The following is a 23,772-nucleotide window of genomic DNA, read 5'->3' as shown; positions in this document are numbered from 1 at the left end:
CACAATACTATACAGTGTCAAGAACAAAAACTGTGTAACAATAACAATAAATTTATACACTTGGTGATGATGCTTCTAGTAAAATATTTTAAACTTACTCTAAGTCGCATTACATTCAATGTGAACTAGCTATAATATGCAAGGAAAGGACATCAGATTATTTTTCAACCCTTGTCAAAAAACCTAAAATTATCCAAAAATCACACGAAAATGTTTGAATAACACAAAACTTTAACTATTTTCTGAGATGTTCACTTAGAATGTTATGTCTTGGGTGTTAGTAAGCTCACCATAAAAGTATTTTTGTAGGCCAGTAGCATATTCTTATTTTAGTTGCTCTATGGACATGATTGAGACATGGTATTTCCTGTAATTTAAAAAATCCACAAAATAAATGATTATACATGCTGGGGATAAACAGCCTCACATATACTCTCCCAAAATATACTACAAAATTTGCTTTAGCTTATAATTTAATTAGAATTATAGTCTCTGTTGTGTGTGTGTGTGTGAGAAGTAAACACAGAAATCTAGCCTATATCTGACAGTGGTTTAGGAGGACTGTCAAATTTAGAAATTTTAACCAACTGGAGATTTATGAACCTTGAATAATGGTTTTGTTTGATTTTGAGTAGACATAAAAGAAGGTGGATTGTACAGATATATAAGTGTGTGTGTGTTTTTCTTATAGCAAAGCTACATCAAGCTATCTGCTGAGCCCACTGAGGGGAATCAAACCCCTGATTTTAGCATTGTAAATCTGTAGACTTACCACTGTACTAGTAGAAAGACATATATAAGTATAATATAGTATATGCAAAAATTACTGTTATAATTATAATGCTAAGCAGCTTTGCACATTTCTTTTATACACTGCAGGCAGTCTCTGAAGCTTAAAATTCCTTATTAATACAGTGGATAAAAATGTATTGGTCATTACAGTTATTTCAGAAGTTTCACAACGCAAAGGATCTCCATCTCAGAGAAGATCACCAACACCAGAAACACTGATACACAGTGCTGTTAGGGACATGCCTTGAAAACAAATCAGTCCTCCCATGTTCCAGTACCTAAGATGGCAATTAGTGTCATGGCCTGTACATATTAATTCTTTAAGGCTAGAAAAATGAATAGTTATTTTTGGAACAATGTTTTTAGTGTTTGTAGAAATGCTAAAGCAGATGTTCTTATCAAAACCTCATTTTTATGTATAAATGTCAAAATGTGCCTGAGAAAGTCTAACAATAAATCACTGAATGGTTTCATCAAAACTAGCCAGTAGGTGATACTGTATAACTTTCTCAAGTTTAGTGCTTTTAACACACTTTTCACAATTTGGAGACATTGCATTAAACTACAAATAAAAAAAAGTAGTAAAAATTATGAAATAAAATATTCACCTGATTCTGAATTTACACAGAAATGTAGTTATGATGTTAACTTTGTGTACTGTATACATTATGATTTATATAAATGCCTATTTTGAAAAGGAATACATCAAATGAAAACTCACTACTAAATATAACAAATGTAATAAAATTCAGGTGTTCCTTACTTTGTTGTCTGTCCAATATTTTTCTTTGAATACATTACACAAGATTACAAAATTTCTTTAGTTTTTACACTTTCAGATGATACTGACCTTCAAACAATTACTTACATCTGATACAGTCTCTTTCTGTTGAGTTCCTCACATGTTGATAATAAAAATGTGACAACAATTTTGGAATGTCCTTGACACAATGCAGAGCATTTGTCAACTTTCCCATTGTTCTTTACTCTCCTACCTTTCATGTGACTTATTATGCAAGTCAGGAGGATATATAACTTCTATTTTCTCATAGTAATACAGACTTTATAGTTGCAATTGTGATGGTAACCACATATTTACAGGTTGTAGAGGTGGATGCAAATGAATTTCACCTGTGTGAAAGTCATTCTAATCATAAAAATATAAAATTCAAAACAGTCAGACTTACTTCTGAAATACAAAATTTAAAAACTGAATCTCTGAGAAAAAGAATAAAGCAAATCAACCTTTTTCAACTGAACCAATTGAATCCACTCAATAAATGCCTTCTCCTCAGTTGGCTAGTTAGCATTTATCGGAGCAAAGCAACTAGGCTATTTGCAACAAACAACAGCTTGAAAGGTAAAAGTATTATAAGAGATAAAATATAAATTAAGCTAAACAACATGCACAATTTGGATAAAAGATCTAACCAGAATTAAAAAAGTCAAAGGCGCATAAAAAGATAAAATCACAATGACGTTAGACAGTGCCACCTCTGCCAATGACACTGACTAACATCAGGGCAAAAATGGTGTTGTCACTCATATTCATAACGAGAGTATAACATTAAAATGTGGGCTATTGATGGGTCAGTCTCTTATAAAAGAAAATGATGAATTAACTGAGTAGCCTAATTAGAACAACTTCTTCCTATCAATCCTTACAGAAACAAGACAGCCAAGGAATTACAAAAGGTTTAATGTGGAAGAGTCTGTTTACAATGTTATTCACTCCAAAGTCAACTGCCAACTGGCATGAAGCTGAGCTTTCAATACAGAATCATAAGCCCATATACAGGATAGGACATGGCTGTGATGTCACCAGAGCAGACAGACTTTGCCACAGTGTCAGCAAGCTCATTCCCACAGATATCAATGTGGCCAAGTATCCAAGAAAACAGATACAAAAAAGATAAAAAGAAAAATGGACCACTCAATTTAGAATATCAATGAGAACAGGTTTAGAACTAACACTAAGCAATTCCAACACAAGTAGAGAGCTAAGAGAATCAGTGTAAATAATATAATTGGAGAACTGCATAGTTTCTATGTGATCCAGGGCAAAAGAAATAACATACAATTCAGCAGTAAACAAAGAAACTGTGAGCAACAAATCATGGCAGATTCCACAGAGTCACCTGATTTCAAAACATCTGTATCAATGGGAATAGAAGAATGGTTGGAAAAATGTTTGGTAAAGAGGAGACAGTACTTCCAATCAGGAGTATCTGCCTTTCTCAGATGAGTCAAATAAAGGTCACAGGTGGGACTGTAACTTAGCTGTGATAGTATGGGCTAATCAGTGAAGACAGCAATATCATCTAATGACACACCCAACTCAGCCAGCTGCAATGAATATAAAGGTCAAAGGAAAAAAACAGACCATATTTCCCAAAAGAGCATAGCCCACTAAGGAAGGAAGAAATAATCCTAGATGGGATACTGTGGTACTGATTGAAGTTTAATGGCATACTGCAGTAATTGCTGCAAATGATAAAGGCAAAGAGGAGGTTTGTGAGGCTCAGTGTATAAACTTTGGACTGGAGAAGTGCAGAAAGCTCCTGTGCAGAGCCAAAACCCCAGATGGTAAATGGGGCCCAGCATACTCTAGACCAAGATCTTGACAAAACCACAGGTCCAGAGACCTATGGCCCAGTTTGGAGTGAATAAGGTCACAATAGATTTTAAGCATAGAACATCTGCTCCCCAGGAGGTGGAAAAGAGGACAGAGAGGATGTTCAGTACCCTCAGCTTACAGTCAAAAATGAGCTCCAAGAAGAATTTTACCTCTGGAACCACAAGAACAACAACATCACCAAGTTGGAGCTCAGGATCAGGACTTATAACCCACTGGTTAATGTGCAAACTGATACTGAATTCATTTGCTGTGTCCACTAAAGACAGTCTAAAGCTACCAGTCAGTTCCCAAAAACACAGAAGTTGAGTAGTGATATAATTAATGTTGATTCAAGACTTCAAATTCCTGTGGAAAAAATGGGCAAGTTCTAAACCTACACAGACTTGGAATCACCTATCCAATAAAAAATTCCAGAAGAAAATTGGTAAATAAACACAACCCATAGGAGGAGGGGTGTCCCACAAAAGGCCATACCCCACATGTAGTGTTGTAAGCTTTCTCAAGATAAAAACATAGATACAAGATGTTCCCTCTTGAGGAAGGCTTCCCTGACCAATATTTCAAGTCACATCAGGTGGTCCACTGTGGAGTGCTGTTGGTTTGATATCTAACCTTACAGGCACAGGCCTGCTGAAAAGCAATGTGGTTCAAAATAATACCCACAAAAGGTATTCCAGGCCCATTTTTTAGTTTTCCATGCCTCCTAGCAGGCAAAAATCCACTATGGATGAGAATACTGTGAAAAGCATGTCAAGGGCTTAGGAAAAGATTGAGCATCTGCCACAGAGGGGATTGTGTCCATTAATATTACCTGGGATCCCAGTCTGATTGATCATAAGTCTCTCCAGCAGACAAGTGGAGAGAACAAATAGTGATGGTACAACCCAAGGAAACATTAATAGTGAGGAATTCCAAGGGTTTATTGAGTAGCAAAGACAGGGTGGACATGTGTTGGTCAACCAGCAGTGCCACCCCTCCATGCACTTTTCCATCACGCAGCCTGTCATTTCAGTATAACAAATACTGCTGAAAGATGATTGTATCGGGAGATTTAAAAACTAGTTCCTGTAAGGAAAGACACACAAGATGATAGGAATCAATCAAAATTTTAATGTCACCTAGGTTTGAATAGAAACCTCAATGATTCCACTAGATTCTGCTCTGGGATGAATGAGCAGGTCTTTACTTGTATATGTAAATTCCTGCAGCTCAGGGCATTAATAAATAAGAAGCAGGAGTAGACACTGACTTGTCAACTCACCTATTCATAGAATCACATGGTTTGAGAATGACTCTGTTGGTGGCACAAAAAGAAATCTGTCTGCACTCCCACCATAGCAGTGAAATGTAGTGCAGCATTATAGATCCTCAATGGATTTGGGGACAATAACTTCCATATCTTGGAGTTAGAAATGTTGTTAATCTCTTTCAAATGCTGCACCTGTTTCTCCTCCACCCTCATAAAGCAACAACAAAATTAAGAGGGGTGACAGCTACTACAATTAACACAATGAGTGTCCATTTAGTATACATAAGCATCATGGTCTTTGAACCACAACAAACACACAAAGAACCATGACATTATGCCTTCAAATGACCAAACCACAGACTCTGAAAACATCTCAAAGGGTTGGAAATATATGGTCATACTTTACAGTTCAGATAACCCACTGCTGTCACAGCAGGTGAACATGGTGATGTAAACATTAAAATTAGAACATTGTTAGGCAGCATAATTCCATCCTTATGAGCAGAGATGTGCCTCACTACAGATACTCATTCAGTGGAGAAACCAGTTAGGATCTCCAAGTCAGAGATGTTCTTCAAATCCCTCCCAACAGTAACTCCTCATAAGGAATTTGAAGTAGCATAGGGAATAATTCCAATGGGTATATCACCAATGGCCTTCAAATTCAAGAGAGTTCACTATGTTTTGAAGTAGATGTTTCCACCAAGATGTCCCCAGAATGTAGCTTTTTGATTGACTTAGGAAAGCCAGCAAGCCCTTCTAATCCAATCTGAATAAAAAGGGAGACATCTGCCCTAAAGATTTGTCTGACAAAGAATGTAGTATGTGAAAATAGGGTATAGGAGGAGGAAATTGCTGTTCAGAGTCTTCAAGACAATCATTTACAGATGATCCTTTTTTTATTATTAGTATTTTATTTTTATGTACATTTGAAGGATCTATAATGAAAGAAGAAAGATTCAATATCTACTAACCCCACCCACCAAGAAGTCCTAAGAGGATAAAGCACTACAATGTCAAACAAGGAAAATGCAGCAATGCCAAGATTTTGTGACCACTGTACCCAAACACCAGCATCAGAGATAATATTTACAGTACCCACTAAGAACACCAAACAGTAATACTCAGTTGACCCTAGCTCAACAGGATCAGCCAAATGAGTCACCAAGCATGGCAAAACATGAGTGGGCATTCAGATCCCAGAGGACATAAACTGAAAAGACAAAACCATCTATGGTAGATCCCCTCACCATGTATAAGCATCAACACTGAAAGGCATTCTCTTCAGTAGGATACCTCATCAACAGTTAATATGTGTACATATAAATAAGTGGAGTCAGGTGGTATGTATTTATCAGTAGAACCATCACATTTTCAGGGCACAGGTGGAGAGAACAACATGGCATTGTACTGCCCTACATCTGTAGTGGAAGATTCTTAGAGGAATAGATCAGTAATAGTTAAAGAGTGGAGATAATCTTGAAGTTAAGGCTCTCTATATCAACATTTGAAAAGGTTGAACAAGTTATGAAACCAACCCATGAACAATCATAAAGACCCAGAGAAATTTGAGGTTCTATACAAATGCTATTTTATGAAAAGTGGACTTTTAAGATTGTTGTAGAACACAATTTGATGGTGATAACTACACAGTTTCCTGGAGAATAATCTGACATAATAGAACAGACAAAGGTGAAGCAATGAAAAGATCTGATACTTCAAGCAACTGAGTTTGGCCAGTACCTGAGAAAGAAGGCAGAGCACAGGTATGCATAAAGGAAAAGACTAACACAAGGCACTCAGTGCCAAGAGGGAAAGAAGACTTCTGGCCAATGTCACACTTCGGAAGGCATCTGCAAAAATACAACTGTCTTGAGATAAAAGATCTCAAGTGATACATTTGGGCATACATTAAAAGGCCATTGTCCTCAAAGCAGAAAGTCATTGGTGACACATGTAGAATATAGAAGAGTATAAACTGAAGAATACAAAGCTTGCAGTGACATAGAAGATGGACCATGTGTACTTTGAATTGTGTTGATCCAGAATCCCAGGTGTACCAAATATTGTATGGGTAATAAATAAGATTTGGAATTGTCAATGACTTGCCTGAAAGAGGTAGTCAGTTGGGTGGCTCATCAATTAAACATGTACAATACCAAGTGGAAGAAAAGGTCAATGTCAAGTTGATGAAGATCATATATGTTTTTGCAAATCAACAGAAGCTTATGGATCTGAGATGAAGATGACAAAAAGAGCAACAAGCTGATATGCCCTCCACTCCAATGAAAAACTAAGAAAATCAGGTGATAACAAATGAATATGGACAGAAAGATAAGCATCCTGATTATTCATCTTTGTAATCTGACTGCTTTGATGAAAAATGTCAAATAGAAATTCATGCTTTCCAGTAACAAAATGAACATCATAAGTACATAAATAAGAATTTAAGTACTAAACTGTTTAACACAAAAGACAAGAACCATCAGTGTAACAAAACTTGGTTCAAAATTTAAAACAAAAAAAATTAAGCAAAAGGTTTTTAAAAATTAGTGCTAGTAGAAAGTTCTGCTATGCAAACACTGAATGGGAATAGATTGTAATACAACTGATATTTTTCAAAATCAATGGAAAATAGTAGTTACTATGTTACACATCAATAGAGAATTAAGAATTAATGCCTTGAATGCACTGATAAGTAATGGCTGACAATGCATTACAAATCCTCATGCAAGTTAGAGGCATAATGAGAGAGCGTTGTCTCCAAAAAAGTTGTAGAAATTACGATATTGTTGGAAATACCTGAAAGAAAAATTCAGGAATGTTAATAATGCAATATTCAACACGAAAATCTGAATTGTGGTTAGAAATCAAAACCCAGGGTGGTCCTTATTTCTGAAGCTTTAATTTACAATAGTCTCACCCCTCATTTTATTCCAATACGTAAATCAGTAACTGACACTAATTTTTATCCATATGTATTAACATTTAAGGGTTGCTTATGGTAGTTGAAATTTTACCTTGTAACTTGTATTATATATTCATATTAAATATATTCAATAATGCTCCAGAATATTCTAGAAAGGTTTATAACATTATGCAATATTCTAGGCTATTCTGGAATAATGTAGCATACTCTAGAATATTTCAAAGTATTTCAGAATGTTCAGGAACATTTGATTCCAATTCTTCAATTATCATGCAATTATCAAAATAAAAGGGATTTTGAAAAAAATATACAAAGCTAAATAATTTAAAAATGAGAACCAAAAGGCAGCAGCCTAATGAAAGAAAGTGTGTCACATGTGTTAATTTTTTAGGTAAATAAGGCTCTTTCTTCAGAGGTTTCAAATGCTAAACAAAAAAAAAAAAAAGAAAGTATGGATGGTAAACAGCACGTAGAGCAGAAACAACAAAATGAAACATTCAGTTGTTGGGAATCATCTGACAACAGTTGTGATAAGGTTGGTGGATACAATACCAATAACAGTAAAGAGAACAGAGGGGTAATTAGAAAATCACTATATTCTAATCCTAAAATGAAGGCATGAATATTATCACTTCCAATTTAGCAGTCTAGTTGAGTGAGAAAAATGTAACATTTTTCCTTAATGCCTTGGTCATGATATACAAGAGATAATCATTAACCTCTCCTCAATCTAAAAATCTCAACAATGACACCACTTCTATGAAGATCTTGTCAAAAATGGTTCCAATCAACAGTCTTGGTGTTCACTGGGACAACAACCTCCTTTACAATTTCACAAGGAAAGTAGAGAATGTTTGACAGTGACAGTGGAATAAGAGTAAATCAAAATCCTAAATACTGCAATTTTGATTTCTAGCACTGGTGAGGCTCAAGTTCTGCTCTGATGTATTTGCTGGAAAAGAAGGGTGTCACTGGTTGTGTAAAGACAGTTATGCTTTGACAGCAAGCAAGACTGTTCTGAAAAATGGAACAAATGTGCTCTTAGGATAGAGATCAATCAAGTACACTGTATAGGGCTTTTCTTTGATCCAGATATTACAATTTGTAACTAATCTCAGTAATCTTGGAAATACACGAGTCCAGTCATGAAACTGTAGCTGATCATGAAGTTGTAGTAAAAGCCACAGAGGAAGGTAAAAACAGTGCCACTGAATTTGCTACAAGTCACCTTCAAGTCAGTCAATGCAGAAACAATTATCAAGAGATTCTTCAACTAGCCACAAATTTTCTTAAATGTATTCCTTCTTATGGAGTACAATTTATAGTATCTAAGGCACTGAATCAAGCAAAATCGATGAGCAAAGCATTATTTGCCCTCAAGGTCTGGATGTTTATGAGATATTTTAAGCTCACTAGTCAGGAGGAAAGAATTCTATGATATCCACACCTTTGTTGATTGATTCTATCTTAAGGCATGGTTCACTGTTCTTTGTGTCATTTCTATTCCTCAAAATTATCTTAACTTCCTACAATGTTTTATCAGATATAAGAAACTGAATTCTACTTTTTCAAAATCTCCCTGTCAAAGTTTTGCAGATCTATGGTATCTTAATAAGTATCTTAAATCTCATTGGTTTGGCAATCAATTACATCCACATAAACAAAATGATAAATGGTAAAAGTATTACATAAGAAAGAAGGCAAAGATGAGTACATCCAGCTAAATATCAGAAAGCCTGAGGATGTGCCAACTGAAAATTTTGTCACAGAGAACACAACAGTTACCTTAAAGTTTCATTTGGATTTTTTTTTTATTATTATAATAGTCATGTGAGCTCAAAAAGGACTACAGGGAAGCACTGCAAACAGTTCAACACTAGAATTTTGCACATGACAATTGTGATCCTTATTGAGGAGTATAATGCCATCTCAACAAAGCAAGAAGTTGTGCAAGCTCACAGAATATGCTTTCCTGATAGCAAAAATGACACAATAACATTGGAAATTTACAATCCATCAAAATCATATAATTATGTAATTACACTATTCTACAATGCAATAAAGATAATATACTATAAATAAATCATTGATTATACATAAGAAATATATTTCTAGGTTATACAGGTCAGGACATTGCCATCTAGAACTTCAACTTCATTTAGCAACCTCTGAGCACAGTCCAAAAAGGATAAAATTTAACATTTAATAATTTTTTTAAACATTGAAATAAAATTAGTGGGTGAGAGCTTTAGAACCTGTAACCTCAAATCTTACCTGCATATAAGAACCACCCTATTACACACATCTTCCAGATGCAAGTGCAGTAAGTTGCATGGAATACAGAAGCATGGAAAAAATCAGCAAGCTGATGCATGTTCAGCATTCTATCAAGGATATTTGGAATTTTGGTCACATATCTGTTGACAACATGAAAGCAACAGAACAAGAAATGGATTTTTGTATTTCAGAGGTTAGTTTGCCTGTTTTGAAATATTTGTTACAATTTATATTTAGTTCAGAAATGTTATTACTACAACATGTTTAAATTCTATAAAGCATTATTTTTTGAGAGGTTAAGCCTTTCATGATGGGTTCAGTATAAAATACTCAAGGTCTTATACACATTTGTACATAAGTATTTTTAATATAACTATTGATGTAATGTGTGTATCATCACAAAACTTCATACACTTTTAATAAATGTTGCAAATTTTTTGTACACAAAAATCAGGTTTTATAATGAAATAGATTTACTTTACTAAAGATTTGTTTGTGAAACACACACAACCTACTTCCTTGATATTTTAGTTGGAAAGAACATGGTAGCCTTTTAATAGATTAAAATGGTTGAAAAAAACCACTAGGAGGACATTCTAAACAACTGATTAGTTATTCACATGTCACATATTGAAGTAAGTGCATGTAAGAGACTGTTTCCAAAAAATGGAATGAAAGGAACAGGCCACTGTGTTTGATTCAGGACATGAGCCATATCTCAGTAAAATGAAAGTATATTGGGTTCTTATTTTATATTCTAGCTTGTTAATATTGGTAACTTGAGTTCCTAATTCATACAAAACTGTATACCTGGTATTTTGATAAAACAAACATTCAATTTGAACCAATGTTGCATCCAATATGCCAAATGACTTACAAAAAGCAATATTTAGGTATGTTCTTTTAATACTTACTTTTAAATTAATAGTTCTAAAATTTGAAGTATAGTCTATATTTGACACAAATAGTAGTTAAATAAAATTTTGAAAGCAAGTCAACAAATGCAATAACATGGCGTTTGAACTGTGACTTGTCAAGATAGAGTTAAAAACTGATTTTTAGAGAACATTTAATGCACTGTATCCTCAGCTCTCAATGGAAACACTACGATTTGCTCTTCATACATGATCTTCCACAGGCAATTTCTGTGTCATTAGGAAGTCTCATACATTTGCTGTGTAATCCTATTTTAACACTGTTTGAAAAATTGAGAAGTGTAGGAATGAATCTAGGTTGATTTTCATATAGTAAAGTGGTATGTGTACCCAAAAAATTAATTATAAATAGTATGTTCCCAAACATTAACTAGCTTCAAATAATGTTACAAACCAGATTTCCATAAAACCGTTTTAAGAATAGAAACAAGAAGTACAACTAACCCAATAAATATTAAGACTTCATTAGAGGCTAAGCAAAACATATGAAAATGGTTTCATAAATATTACAGGAAATACTTTGAGATGCTATTTTAAGATCCAATAGCTGTAGTAAGTTAAACATGCATTCACAATGTTACACAATATGCGACAAATCCACTGATTCAAAATTTCACCTGTGTGGGTGTTGCTAACATATCATGTGATAGTGATGATAAATGTCTTTTAAAATGCTTTGTAGTTTCATATCAAAATTTAAAAGAAACTTCAATAGTTGATACACTTGATGACAAATAAGAACACTTGTAATTTCAAAGTGGAAATACATCTACTTTCCAATATCCTAATACAGCACTACGTAACACAAATTTTGTTCCTGGATAGTATGTGTTAAGGTCATTTGATGTTGAATCATCCAGATTTTGGAAAATTTTCCAGGTGACCCTCTCAGAATGCCTTGAAAAAATTCACATGTGCTCATCTACCCATATAATGAAAAATTGCCAAAGATTAGATCAATATCTCTAATAGTTTCTGATTTACAGCCCTGTAAAAGTTAAGTTTCTTTTGTTTTGTTTTTGGCAAATTCATTTTTGGGCAGCTTTGGCTGCTTAAAGCTGCAAGAGTAATGGTGGTAGAAGGCTGAAATTTGCTACACTGACTGAATTAATCTCACAGAATTCAAAAATAGTCCCAAACCAAGTTTACCTCTCTTAGGATTTGGATAGTGAGGCAGTAAAGTCACTTTAAAACCCAAAATCGTAAAAAACATTGGTTTATTTAATAAGCCATAGCTCTAAGATTTAATATTATACAAAGCTGAATTTTGTTTTCAAATTTCCTATAACATATCAGTTGATAAATCAGCAATTGTTGTAATTAAAAGTCTGTTAGATCTCCTGTAGAAATATGTAGCTTCATGCAACTTTTTGTGATTTAGCTAAAAATAGCCCTACTTCAGGCCACAGTTTGACCATGTCACAGTTATTCAACCCTTTCAGATTTTTACCATATATTCTTACATCTCTGAACATGACCTACAAAAAATCAGGATGGTGTTCAACCTACTTTTTTGAGTTATAATTTTTTAAAGTATCCTCTGTCTGTGGGAGACACCTGCAACCCCCTGGATGATTTGACATGGAATGACCCATTATTTCTTAATTGCTTATGTTGTAAAGGTACAGAAAATGGCCATTATTCCCTTCAAACTTTGCTTTTGTGACCTGGATAATGAAATTTAGAAATTAACCTATTTTCTATATAAAATCGGGCAAATTTGCACATTTTCATTTACATAAGGTCTGAATAAAACAACATACGAATCAAGATTTACATGTACTTTTTCAAAACTTGTGACTGTAATGTAAATCACTTTCACGTATCAGTCCCTAAATATGGTCTCCCATCATTTTTTCATAAAACGCTCCTTGGTAGCGGGCGTTCAAAGTTCAGTATATCTTGGTGGAAGTGCACACATTGCTCCTCTAAGCATGCTCCCATGTTCTTGAATTTATCAAGATGAGCATCAAAGATATGGACTTTCAGGGGCATCCTGCAGCCCATTTTGCTATACTTCTTCACCAGAGCCTCAACCAGTTCCACATAATTTTCAGCCTTGTGATTGCCCAAGAAGCTCCAAACCACTGCAAGAAAGCTTCCCTATGCTTTTTTTCCCTTCCTACTGAGCTTCTTGGAGAATTCTGTGCACTCCAGGATCTTCATTTGTGTTCCAACGAAGACACCAGCTTTGAAATTTGCCTCAAACAGCTTAGGAAAAAAGTCTTGAATGTACTTGAAGGCTGCAGACTCCTTATTAAGAGCTGTGACATATTGTTTCATAAGACCCAATTTTATGTGCAATGGTGGGAGTAACACCTTCTGGAGGTCCACTAGTGGCTCACACTTGACATTGTGCCTCCCCACAGAGAACTTGGTCCATTGTGGCCAGTGCTTTCTGTTGTAGTGTGCTGCGGTGTCCCTGTTGTCCCAAAGGCAAAGATAATAGGGAAACATGGTAAAGCCTTCTTGGAGATCCATCAGGAATACCACCATTTTGAAGTATCCACTAACCTCCTAGCAATACTCATCATAATTCAAGGCTTGTAACAAGGTCTTGATGCTGTTGTATTCCTCTTTAAAGTGCACCAAAAAATATTTAAATTTTAAAAGGTCTAAAATTTGTATAATATAACACTATTCAAGTAAGCAAAAATTGTCCATCTACCTTCTAGGTAAAATGAGGTGCCAAGGGTTTGTCTTGATCCCCCACAGGCATGCTGAAATATGCCTTGTAGGCTTCATACATTTTTGCAGATGCTGTCACAGACTACTTTTCACTCTTGTCTTGATAAATTGGCCACATACATAGCAGAATGCATCTGGAGAATGCTTGCAGCTTCTTGATGCCATCTCTGATAAAATCAGATAAGTCTGTGTGTTCACTTATGCAGCTAGAACTAAACTGAAGTGGCGAGACCCTGTGTGTGTGTATATATATATATAACTATGGAAAGTTCTAGAAAATTCTAAAAGGTTCTTGAAAATTCTCGTAAGTTCTACAACATTCTAGAAAATTCTTAAATTCTTGTAAGTTCTACAACATTCCAGAAAGTTCTTGAAAATTCTCTATCAGCTACTCACTGAATCTACCTGGAATGTTATGGCAAATAGGTAAATTTGAAAATTTCATTATCCAGGTAACACAAAAGCAAAGTTTGAAGAGAAAAATAGGTCTTTTCCATTTACTTTAGGCATAAGCAACTTGGAAATAACATTTTCTGCCCAGGAACAAGAAAAGTAAAAATTTTGTTACACAGTGTAATTAAAGTGAAGTAATTTTTAAAAAAAGGGGTTAAAAATGTTCCAACTGGTTTATACATAACAATGCTTATATGTAAATGAGTAATTTAAAAACCTGTCCTTCACCATATACATAGTAAAATATCAAACACAGATAACTTACATGATAATACCTAACTTATTATGTATCTTTTATTTTACATTTTAAGTTACCAAATGAATCTTACCATGGCATTTAAAGGGTCTGAGAATTCTGAAGAATGTCTAGATTTTTCAATTTGAGCATCTTCAACAAAAGCTTCAGTTTGATTTGGTTGTTTGACAACATTTAGAGCTTTCACAGTTGATTCCAATGCTTCTTTTTCTTTAGTTAAGCTTTTGTATGCTCTCACCAAGTCTGCAACACAAAAAAATTAATACACGGAGAGTTTAGGACTTTGTTGTTAAATGTGTACTTTACATCCTGGTGTCAAGAGGGCCTTATTTATGAGCAGGTAATGAATTTATGCATGTAGAGTTTTAACTGAAAGAATAACGCAATTTGGTCAAGTTCATTGCTTTAAAAATTAGAAAATCATTTTATAATATATAGAAACTACACAGTTCTGACATCATAAAAATTATTTACAGTTCAGATATACAGGAATACATTACAACTTAGTGTTATAAACTGATATTTTTCCCAAATGCTTATTCTTGATAACTATTTTCAATGAAACTTGCACACAGTTATACATATCAGTCACTTTTACAGGTGAAGCTGTTTAGACTCTTAAAAATGGTATTTCTCATTGCTTCATTCAGTTGATATTTGCTTAATAGTATCATTCTTGTAGGCTATATTTTTAGACTTGTAATTTAGTTGTTTCTTATAGAGAAGCTAATCATAATGATGATATTTTGTTTAAAAGTGAAGCTACATTGGGCTGTCTGTTGTTTCCACTACAAAGGAATTGGAGGTAAAGTAGTGTGAAATTGTGAATTGAATAAAATATTCCTACACATATGCAGAATAAATACAAAAAGCATTATGCTCCTCATTTTCCAGATGGGGCAATTGCATAAGCAACTGGGAAATAAGTTATGCCCATTCTACATGCAATTTTACATGACAAACACTGGGAGAGGAATACACATGGGAGGCCACCCACTTCAATACCGAGTATGCTCTGTACCCAGTGTGGAAACAGATGTTGTGTACATGAGCATGAAGTTGGAGGAGCACAACCAAAAAAAGGAAGAGAAAACTGATTTGACTGGAACCTAAACCAAAGTATAACAAAATCTTAATATATAGAAGCAAGACTGTAGAAGAGCCATCTATAGACAGGAATGTGGGGAAAGTTAAAATGGATGTGCTCTATAATGTAGTGTCTAAAGTGTGACAGACTGTACATAGCTCCACTTCAAAACTAAGTAGTAAGATCAAATATAAAACCCCCAACCTGTGGTAGAATGAGGATCCACACTGTCTTCATTGCAAGTTAAGTAGAATGGAAGTATATACTGTGCAAACTGATTTACATAAAGTGCACATGGACACAAATCCTCAACCAACAATACGTCTGGGAACCTGACATCTGAATGAGGAAGGAAGAGATGTAGCAACATGACATGTAAAATCATACTCAAACTCAATCACACTGGCAATGCACAGCACAACATTAGCCTCAGGTAGTGAAAACACCCTTACGTGGAACACAAAAGAGTAACAACCATCACCCAAGTCAACCTTATCATTCAAATAGGATTTCAGAGAAGCCAGAGCACAACACCAATTTCCAGATCTACCAAATGAAAGTGGATTGCTTCTGGAAATATAGAGTAATCCATCCTCCAGAAAGAATCACAAAGAAGCTGAGCACAACATCAACCTCCATGACATACAGCACAGAGATGAATATTCTGAGACAAACTGAGTGAGGAAGAGGAAACACAACCAAGATGTGTTAGGATTTATGTTGATGTGATGGTAGGATAAGGAATCCCAATCAAAAATGTGAGCTACAATGTTATCAATCTACTCCAAAGCAACATCAACCTACAGATAGGACTTTATAAAGACTGAAACTCAATAACAACATTCAGGTCCCACCACATAGAAGTGAATTGCATCTATAAAGTATAAACATCCTCACCCTCCAGATGGAACTCCATAAAAGTTGCATGCAACATCCTCCTCCAGAACCCATGAAATGGAGATGGAGCATACTTACTTGTAGATATTCAAAATTTCATACCCTGGATAGATCACATGAATTAGAGCACAATCCAACCCACTGCACAGAAGTGAATTACACCTATAAAATTTAAGCATATAAACAACCTCACCCTCAGTAGATAACTGCACAAGAGCCAGGCACAACATCAATCTCCATTACCCATCACATGAAGATGGAGTGCAGGACTGGAGGACCACACACTAACTGCACCAGCAGAACACCATTGCCCTACTCTCCACTGAATGGAAGTGAACATATTCAAGAGGACTCCTCCATGGTCCACCACCCCAGTGGCACAGAAATGAAAAATGACAAGAACTCTCATATTCCACTAGAAAAATAAGGGAAAAAATATATTGGAGAGTATGGAAAAAATGCCAACACTAGAGACAGTACAAAAGAGGGCCAAGAAAACTTTACTTTCAAAATCAGATAGCTGCTGATTTATTCAATCAAAGAAACAGCAGAGTTGGGCAGCCATCTCCTTCTGCTTTTCCCATGTAAATTCATTGGTTAGTGTATCTTGACTGCACATTACATTTTTGAGATATAGAAAGAATATCTGGATCAACAACACTAACCACTAAGTGAAATCTGGATCCACATTTGAAACAGGACATGCCTCTTGAGAAAAAAATATAAAAATAATAAATAACTTACCAAGTCATGATCATACCAAAGTTTAAGAGATGGCAATAATCCGAAGATGGTTAACCAACAGAGGAAAGAAAAGCTACCTAATGAAGATTGTGGAAGATGAATGTAGGAGGAGGAAGCCACATACCTGATTGAAGAGTATCCTTCAATGGATGACTGAGGTAAAACTCCAGGAAAAATGAAAGATGTCCAATCACAGAGTCCACACATAAATCCAGAGAGTCTAGAAATTCTCCAAAAATAAATAAATGGAGAAAACAAGCTATTCATAACAAAGTTATGTTAAACAAGTACTGTAAGAGATCTGTAAGGGTAAGATAGACATGGGCAATATGGATAAAATTATAAAGGAGAGTCCTCCCATGAGCAAAAGTGACTCCAAGTGGCAGAAGTCAAGAAGAAGCTTGCTGATAAGCCAAACCATAATGATCAGAAGTCACGGAAGACAAGGAATGCTAATACCAACTTCCAAGAGAGAAACAAAATGCTCAGCAAGAACCCAGATATCATAAGGAAAACAAGGGACTTTAGTGATGGATGTCATGTAACATAATATAAAGCAGGAATAGTAACACATGAAAAGAGTAAAAACAAGAAAATGGAAAACACCTGAGATGGCATATCCAAACAAAAGTAGTGTTAGGCTTAGTAGATTTTACAGGAGATGCATGAGAAGACATGGCACAGGAAGGAGGAGGAAAAACTGCAGGAGGAACCCAGACACTGTCAGGAGAAAAAGAATGCCTCATATAAAAAATTCATGACAAATGATAGCCAAAATATCTTAATCGTCACTTGAGCTGTCAAACAAACTATTCAACTACATCTATTCAGGTCATTGAATATAACATCCCAAAACTTTTCTTTGTTTTCTATTTTCTAAAGTTATATTTGGTAATGGCAGTAATAATATCAAAAGTTGTAAAACACAAACTTTGGAATTCATCTTTAATTGAGAAGTTGAAAATGAAAAAAAAAATGAATAAATAAAGGTAAGTTATCACAGTTAACTACTACAGAAAAAAAATAACTGTAGCAAAAGAAGAAATCAAGGAAATTATTACTTCACAAAACAATGAAATGAGAAAGTGAACAACATCTGCACTTGATCACTGCCTTACAAAGTTTGGTTGTATCAAACAGAAGTGGTCACATTCATCATGAGGGTGTACGGCACTCCTTTTAATAAAGGGTTCTCTCATGATGATTAACATGCGAGATACAACTGAACTACAATAATTGTGGGATGTATGGGGATTCAAGGCTTGTGGCATTTGCATATATAGAGCAACACTGAAAATGAATAGCTACACATAATGTACTGTATCAGAAATACCTAAAAATCTTAATATTTTATGTTCAAAAGATTTGTAGTTTTTGCTGAAAGCTTGTGAAATTTCATGAAGATATACATAACCTACTAAAACTTATACCATGGGAACTATGATGGCTACTTTAGGGTCAATCTCAGTCAAAGCAACTGAGCCCATAGCAAGAGAGTTAAATGAACACTAACCATAGGTTTGAGAATAATTCCAGCATTGTGTGAAATGTAAGAAAGGAATTTAATGTGATCCCCACCCAGAGTATGTTAAAAATAATTGGTGAAGTCATGAATGAAACAACACTACAGGAGAAGATGATGCTTATAATCCTACAAATTAAGCCTAAATTAAACAATCAACAAACAGATAGAGTGTTTATTTGCCATTTAGATAACTGAACTTAAACCTTTTATATACTCAACTGTATAACTCTGACTGCTACACCTGGTCAAAATCTCATGCGAGTTAGAGAGTAACTATTTTTTGATTATTTAATTCACTTTTTGCTGAATTATGTTGTAACAGTTTTTCTTTAACTAACCACATATTTGATATAGTCTCAGGCTGTTAACCTACAAGTTACGAGTTTCATTCTTTGGCTTTATTAACACAATGTTTTTAGTAATTAGACATTCAACTTCATTATTTTTCTCCTTTAATTTTTAACTTTTCCTGTTTTTGTCTCTACCTTGATATAGATGTAATAGTACATATTAATGTGTAGAAGTGGCTTAACATGACTTGGTTGTCATATAACTCGGGAAATTTTGCACTGACTTATACTGTAGGCTGTCAGGTACTTTCAGTTACTTTTTACAAAGTTTCTTCTAGAATGTTTAGCTGCAGTAACATGTACAACCATCTCAGTTTATTTTAACCTTAATGTTAATCATTACTGTAATAATACAGCAATATTTTAAATAGACATGAGTGGTTGTGTTTCTTCTTTTCAAGATATTAATTACACTTAGATATCCTAAACATTGAATCAACACCTACTGTCCTAAATAAGACACATATGTATATTCAGATCATCTTATAAATTTGAGAAAATGTTTGTTACCCATTCTAATATGGGTGAGTGGATTCCACCTAGCCTGTTTTCCTGAAAGTAACCATACATCAGTTATACTGTAGCTTTTTAAAATGTACACATATCTTCACCAATTTTTGCAGATTATCAGTAAACATTAGAAGCCACTTGTGCACAAACTATCAGATTTTTACTTATTTGCTCATGCCTTTTTATTATTTTCAAAGTCTTACTCTCTCATATGTGTTGTATTTTTAATTTTAAGATTAAAAATAGCTTTATGTATCACAAAATTATATTTCATAAGCCAGATCTCTATGACCTCCTAATATGCTTCAAATAACATAACTATCAAACATTTTTCTCCAAAAAAGAAAATTTATATTTTGTTATTTTTGATATCATATCTTTGAGTTTGGTTGATTTTACCAAACTCACAACCACCATGAAAAAAAATAATAGGAAATAAATATAAATTATTTTTCATTCTAGAATTACTACAAATTATAAAATAAGAGCAAAAATGTTCAGTTAGTCTATGTAGTTTGATTCTCATAATATTTTAAATATAAAAAAAAATTATAATTTTTATTTTGGCCCTTCAACACTGTCTGACTAACATTACAGAAGTTAAATGAACTGGTGCACATGCACTAATTTCGAGTCCATAATTTGTAAGAAACCACAGATTTTGTATTTAAACCTCATAACTCATTCAACATACCATGTGGCACACAAAAATCAATATTTAGGATTTTTTTTAAATATTTAATTTTAAATTAAGAAATTAACTTATGTCTAATACTAACATTTGAGTTATAATCTACACTTTGATACAAGACTTATCGATATTAATTCATAAAGCAGTAGTCCAACAAAATTTTGAATGCATGTCTACAACGATGATGACACGACCTTTGACCCATGATGATAGCAAAACACATCAGACCCATTTTGGTAGTGCTAGGATACAAAATATTGACTCCATATTTCTTTTCTAAAATAATGCAAAATTGTCAACTTAATTCAAAGTTTCTTCCTTTTAACACTGGAAATATTCTCAAACAAGACAAACAATATCAACACACACAACAAAAATTTTTAGAGTCTAAAATTAATCCAAAGTACCAGTCAAAAAGGCTTTAAACTTTAATGGATTTAAAATGCAAGATCAAAAGTATTATCAGCCTAGTGGATTTCAGCCATTTAGATTGCTTCATTAAGTGTTTTTACAATAATGAACTAAAAACAAAAACACTTCAATTATCTGAAGAAACCAGCAACTGCAATGTTTAAAAACACTTGAAAAAAAAAGATATTTAACTTAAAGTCATTCATAACTTATCTAACTATACATTAAGGGAAGTAGAGAACAGGTTTTCATCTAGGGTCTTGAAATATTCTCTACTAACAGAATTCTGGTATCCTGATTATCTGGCCCCTTAGGAACTTTTGTTAAGAAAACTCAAATCTTATGATGTTTACCCATCTTGCAACAAAATATTTAACAATGTTAAAACATTTGTAGACAAAATTATAGGAATGTAACCTAGAGATGGTAATGCTACTGATATGTTCTGGTATGCTCTTATCTAATGTTAATATTGTGATTAATAAACCAAAGAAAACAGCACAGTTATTTCAGATAAAGATGAATACAGGCAATTAGTAACACTACTCATTTTTCTAAACTGTCAAAAGACTCTACCACTTCAAGTGATAACAAGTTAATGAAATTTCTGCTAAGTGTGGAGAAAATTAGTGTCCCAGACAATAATACTTATAATGATATAATATCAGTTGGTTCCTGTGCTGGCACACTTTAAAGGCTACCTAAGATTCACAAATCTTATTACCCCGATAGATTTACTATTTCTGACACAGACTATTGTCTCAACAAGCTCTCTGTTCATTTTTACCCAATTTTATTTTTAGTAGTTACACAGTAAACAGCTTTCAGTTTTCAGATAATGTTAAAAAATGTAAAGTATGATAAAGATTTTACTTAGCCAGTTTAAATATTGAATCTTATTCACTAACATTCCCCTACATGAGACTATTGATGGAATCTGCTATAAAAATATCTGTTTTTCAGTTCAATGGTGACTTTTATGAATTATGAACAAATTGACAGCATCAGGTCTACCTTACTGCCTGTATTGGCTAATGTTTTCGTATGCTTTTCATGAGAATAATTGGCTGAGGTATTGTGCTATCAAGTTCAAACCATATATTTACAATTACTATGTTGGTTACACATTTGTAGCACTCAAAATCTAAAGTTCAATTAGTGAAATTTGTAAATATGTCAGTTTTTAACACTTTTCCATAAAATTTACTTGTGGATGTCAACAGTCCTATGCCTTTAGCTTTTCTTAACATTTATATTTTCAACAAGTAAGGATATTTAGATGTCAAATGTTACCAGAAAACCACCTACACTGAACTCTAACACCCAATGTAAGCTTAGTTCCTTATCGCTTCAAAGAAAACCTTGTGAAATGTCTTACATCTCATGCATAATGTATCAACAATTCCCTGCAACTTTTTACAGCATGAATTACTCACCCTAAAATCTGTTTTAAAATGTTACCCCTTCCTGAACAGTTTGATTGATTCTAGCATCAGTAAAAGTACTCAAAAACCACATCTATTCAAGTCACTGAACTATAACATCCCAAAGCTACAGATAATGATCTCTCTACTGTACAAAGGTTCACACTCACAAATCTTGAAGAAACTAAAAACCATAATAACAGAGCCTATTCAGAAGTTCAACTCCAATATATACAGTTTTGTATATATTGTATATTCAGAATTTGTTTTAGGTTTAAATATTGTATTATTTTCTTAACAGTCATGCCATTTACAAATTCTGTTGTCCAATGAGTAAAGGTGCTTACATTGGATTGACTGACTGAAGACTGGGACATTATTAAAAGAAACACTGTAATTCTAAATTAAAGTACTATTTTTCATCAATTATATGAATGTAATAAGGTCCCAACCTTCAGTAGATTCAAGTAAATGGTAAAGCAGAAGGTGAGACTATACTACAAGAGAAGATGATGCTTCTAATCCCTGAATGAAGCCTATAATAAACAAGCAGCAAACAACTACTGAACTACATCACCGAAATACTGAACTGTTACTCTCAATTTAGATAATTGAGAAAAAAATATATCTAAGACTTATATAAAGACACTGAATTATTCCAGACACAGAACTTCTTTTGCCACAGTTTCAAAGTCTGGGATTTGAAATAAAAACAGTGGAAGCTAATGTTTAGAGATGTCAGAAAGGTATCAAGGATAGAACTACCATAATGGGCACAAATTCACATAAAACATCAGAAGATGGAGAAGGTACTGAGAGAAAGGTTCAGGCATAGACAAGAAAGTCAAACTACCACATAAGCTTCCAAGACATTACTGAACAACAACCAAACTTTTGCAATCATTGGTACAAATAAAAAGGTCTACAGCAAGATGAATTTCAAAGGAGAGGTGAGATGAAAACAATCAAAGACTCATTGGATGAGAAAAGTAGAGTTCAAATGTCCATAAAGTAGAAAAACAGTAAGATTCTGCTCAAAAGAACACAAGACCCTATTGAAAATTTATGGTGCCATAGTCAACTCCAAAGAAGGAAACTATAAATCAAATTCTTAACATAGTGGACAAACCAAAGAATGCAAAAGAGAAGCAGATAAATCAGAATGTGAAGAAAACATCTGATATTTTGATCCTGGTCACCTACTTCTCATTGGAAAGTTAGAATGACCAACTTTGAAGCCATGACCTAAAGTACTCATGGATTCCAGGTAACAAGAGCTCCAAATGTCTAGGAAGTGATGTAACTGTGTTTCCACTGCTTGTACACCCCAGAATAATCACCATACCATTGTCATTAGTATGCCTGAACTGAAAATCCTCAAGAATATGGATGGAACCTATTATAGGAACCAAGTGAGAAAACTGTGAAAACTGCAGGCCAACATACCTAAATTAAGCCAAAAAGATGAGAAGCCAAGAACAATAAAGAAGAATGTAAATGGGCAGTATCAATTTGGGAATATAATGTCTATGGAACTCCAGTAAATAACTAGGGATGGAGAAAAGGAGATTCCTGTAACTTCCTGAGGGCAGAAGATGGTAAACTCTTTCTAACAAAGTGTCTCTACCCAATAAGTTGTAACAACAGATCAACCAGAAAATCACAGAAAGAATGAAAGACAACCTAACAAAATCCCAAACTACACCTCAAATTCCTGAGGGGAACATTGATAAGATTCAGAGAAAAGATGGATAAAGCATAAATATTCCAGGATAGTCACGAGTGTAAGACTAATACACAAAAACTACGACCTGTTCAAAGTGATCACAAGTTCCAGTCTAGACCCCCACAGGTCCAAAAAGAGGGATCTTTCCACTGAGAATCTAAATAAGGCTCCTCCTGACAATGATAATCCA

General features: G+C 34.1%; 1 protein-coding gene across 1 annotated transcript in view; it reads right to left on the bottom strand.

Annotated features, from left to right (window-relative positions):
- LOC143222716 (GRIP and coiled-coil domain-containing protein 1-like) overlaps window positions 1–23,772 on the bottom strand; it is a 95,336-nt gene that overhangs the window by 61,127 nt on the left and 10,437 nt on the right. Inside the window, 1 exon segment of the mRNA XM_076449614.1 lies at window positions 14,291–14,460. Within this exon segment, the coding sequence (XP_076305729.1) occupies window positions 14,291–14,460 (170 nt within the window).

The sequence above is a fragment of the Tachypleus tridentatus genome, chromosome 8 (genome assembly GCF_004210375.1).
Source record: "Tachypleus tridentatus isolate NWPU-2018 chromosome 8, ASM421037v1, whole genome shotgun sequence".
NCBI lineage: Eukaryota > Metazoa > Arthropoda > Merostomata > Xiphosura > Limulidae > Tachypleus > Tachypleus tridentatus.
Note: the sequence above shows the minus strand (reverse complement) of the source record. Positions and strands in the feature narration are given on the sequence as shown.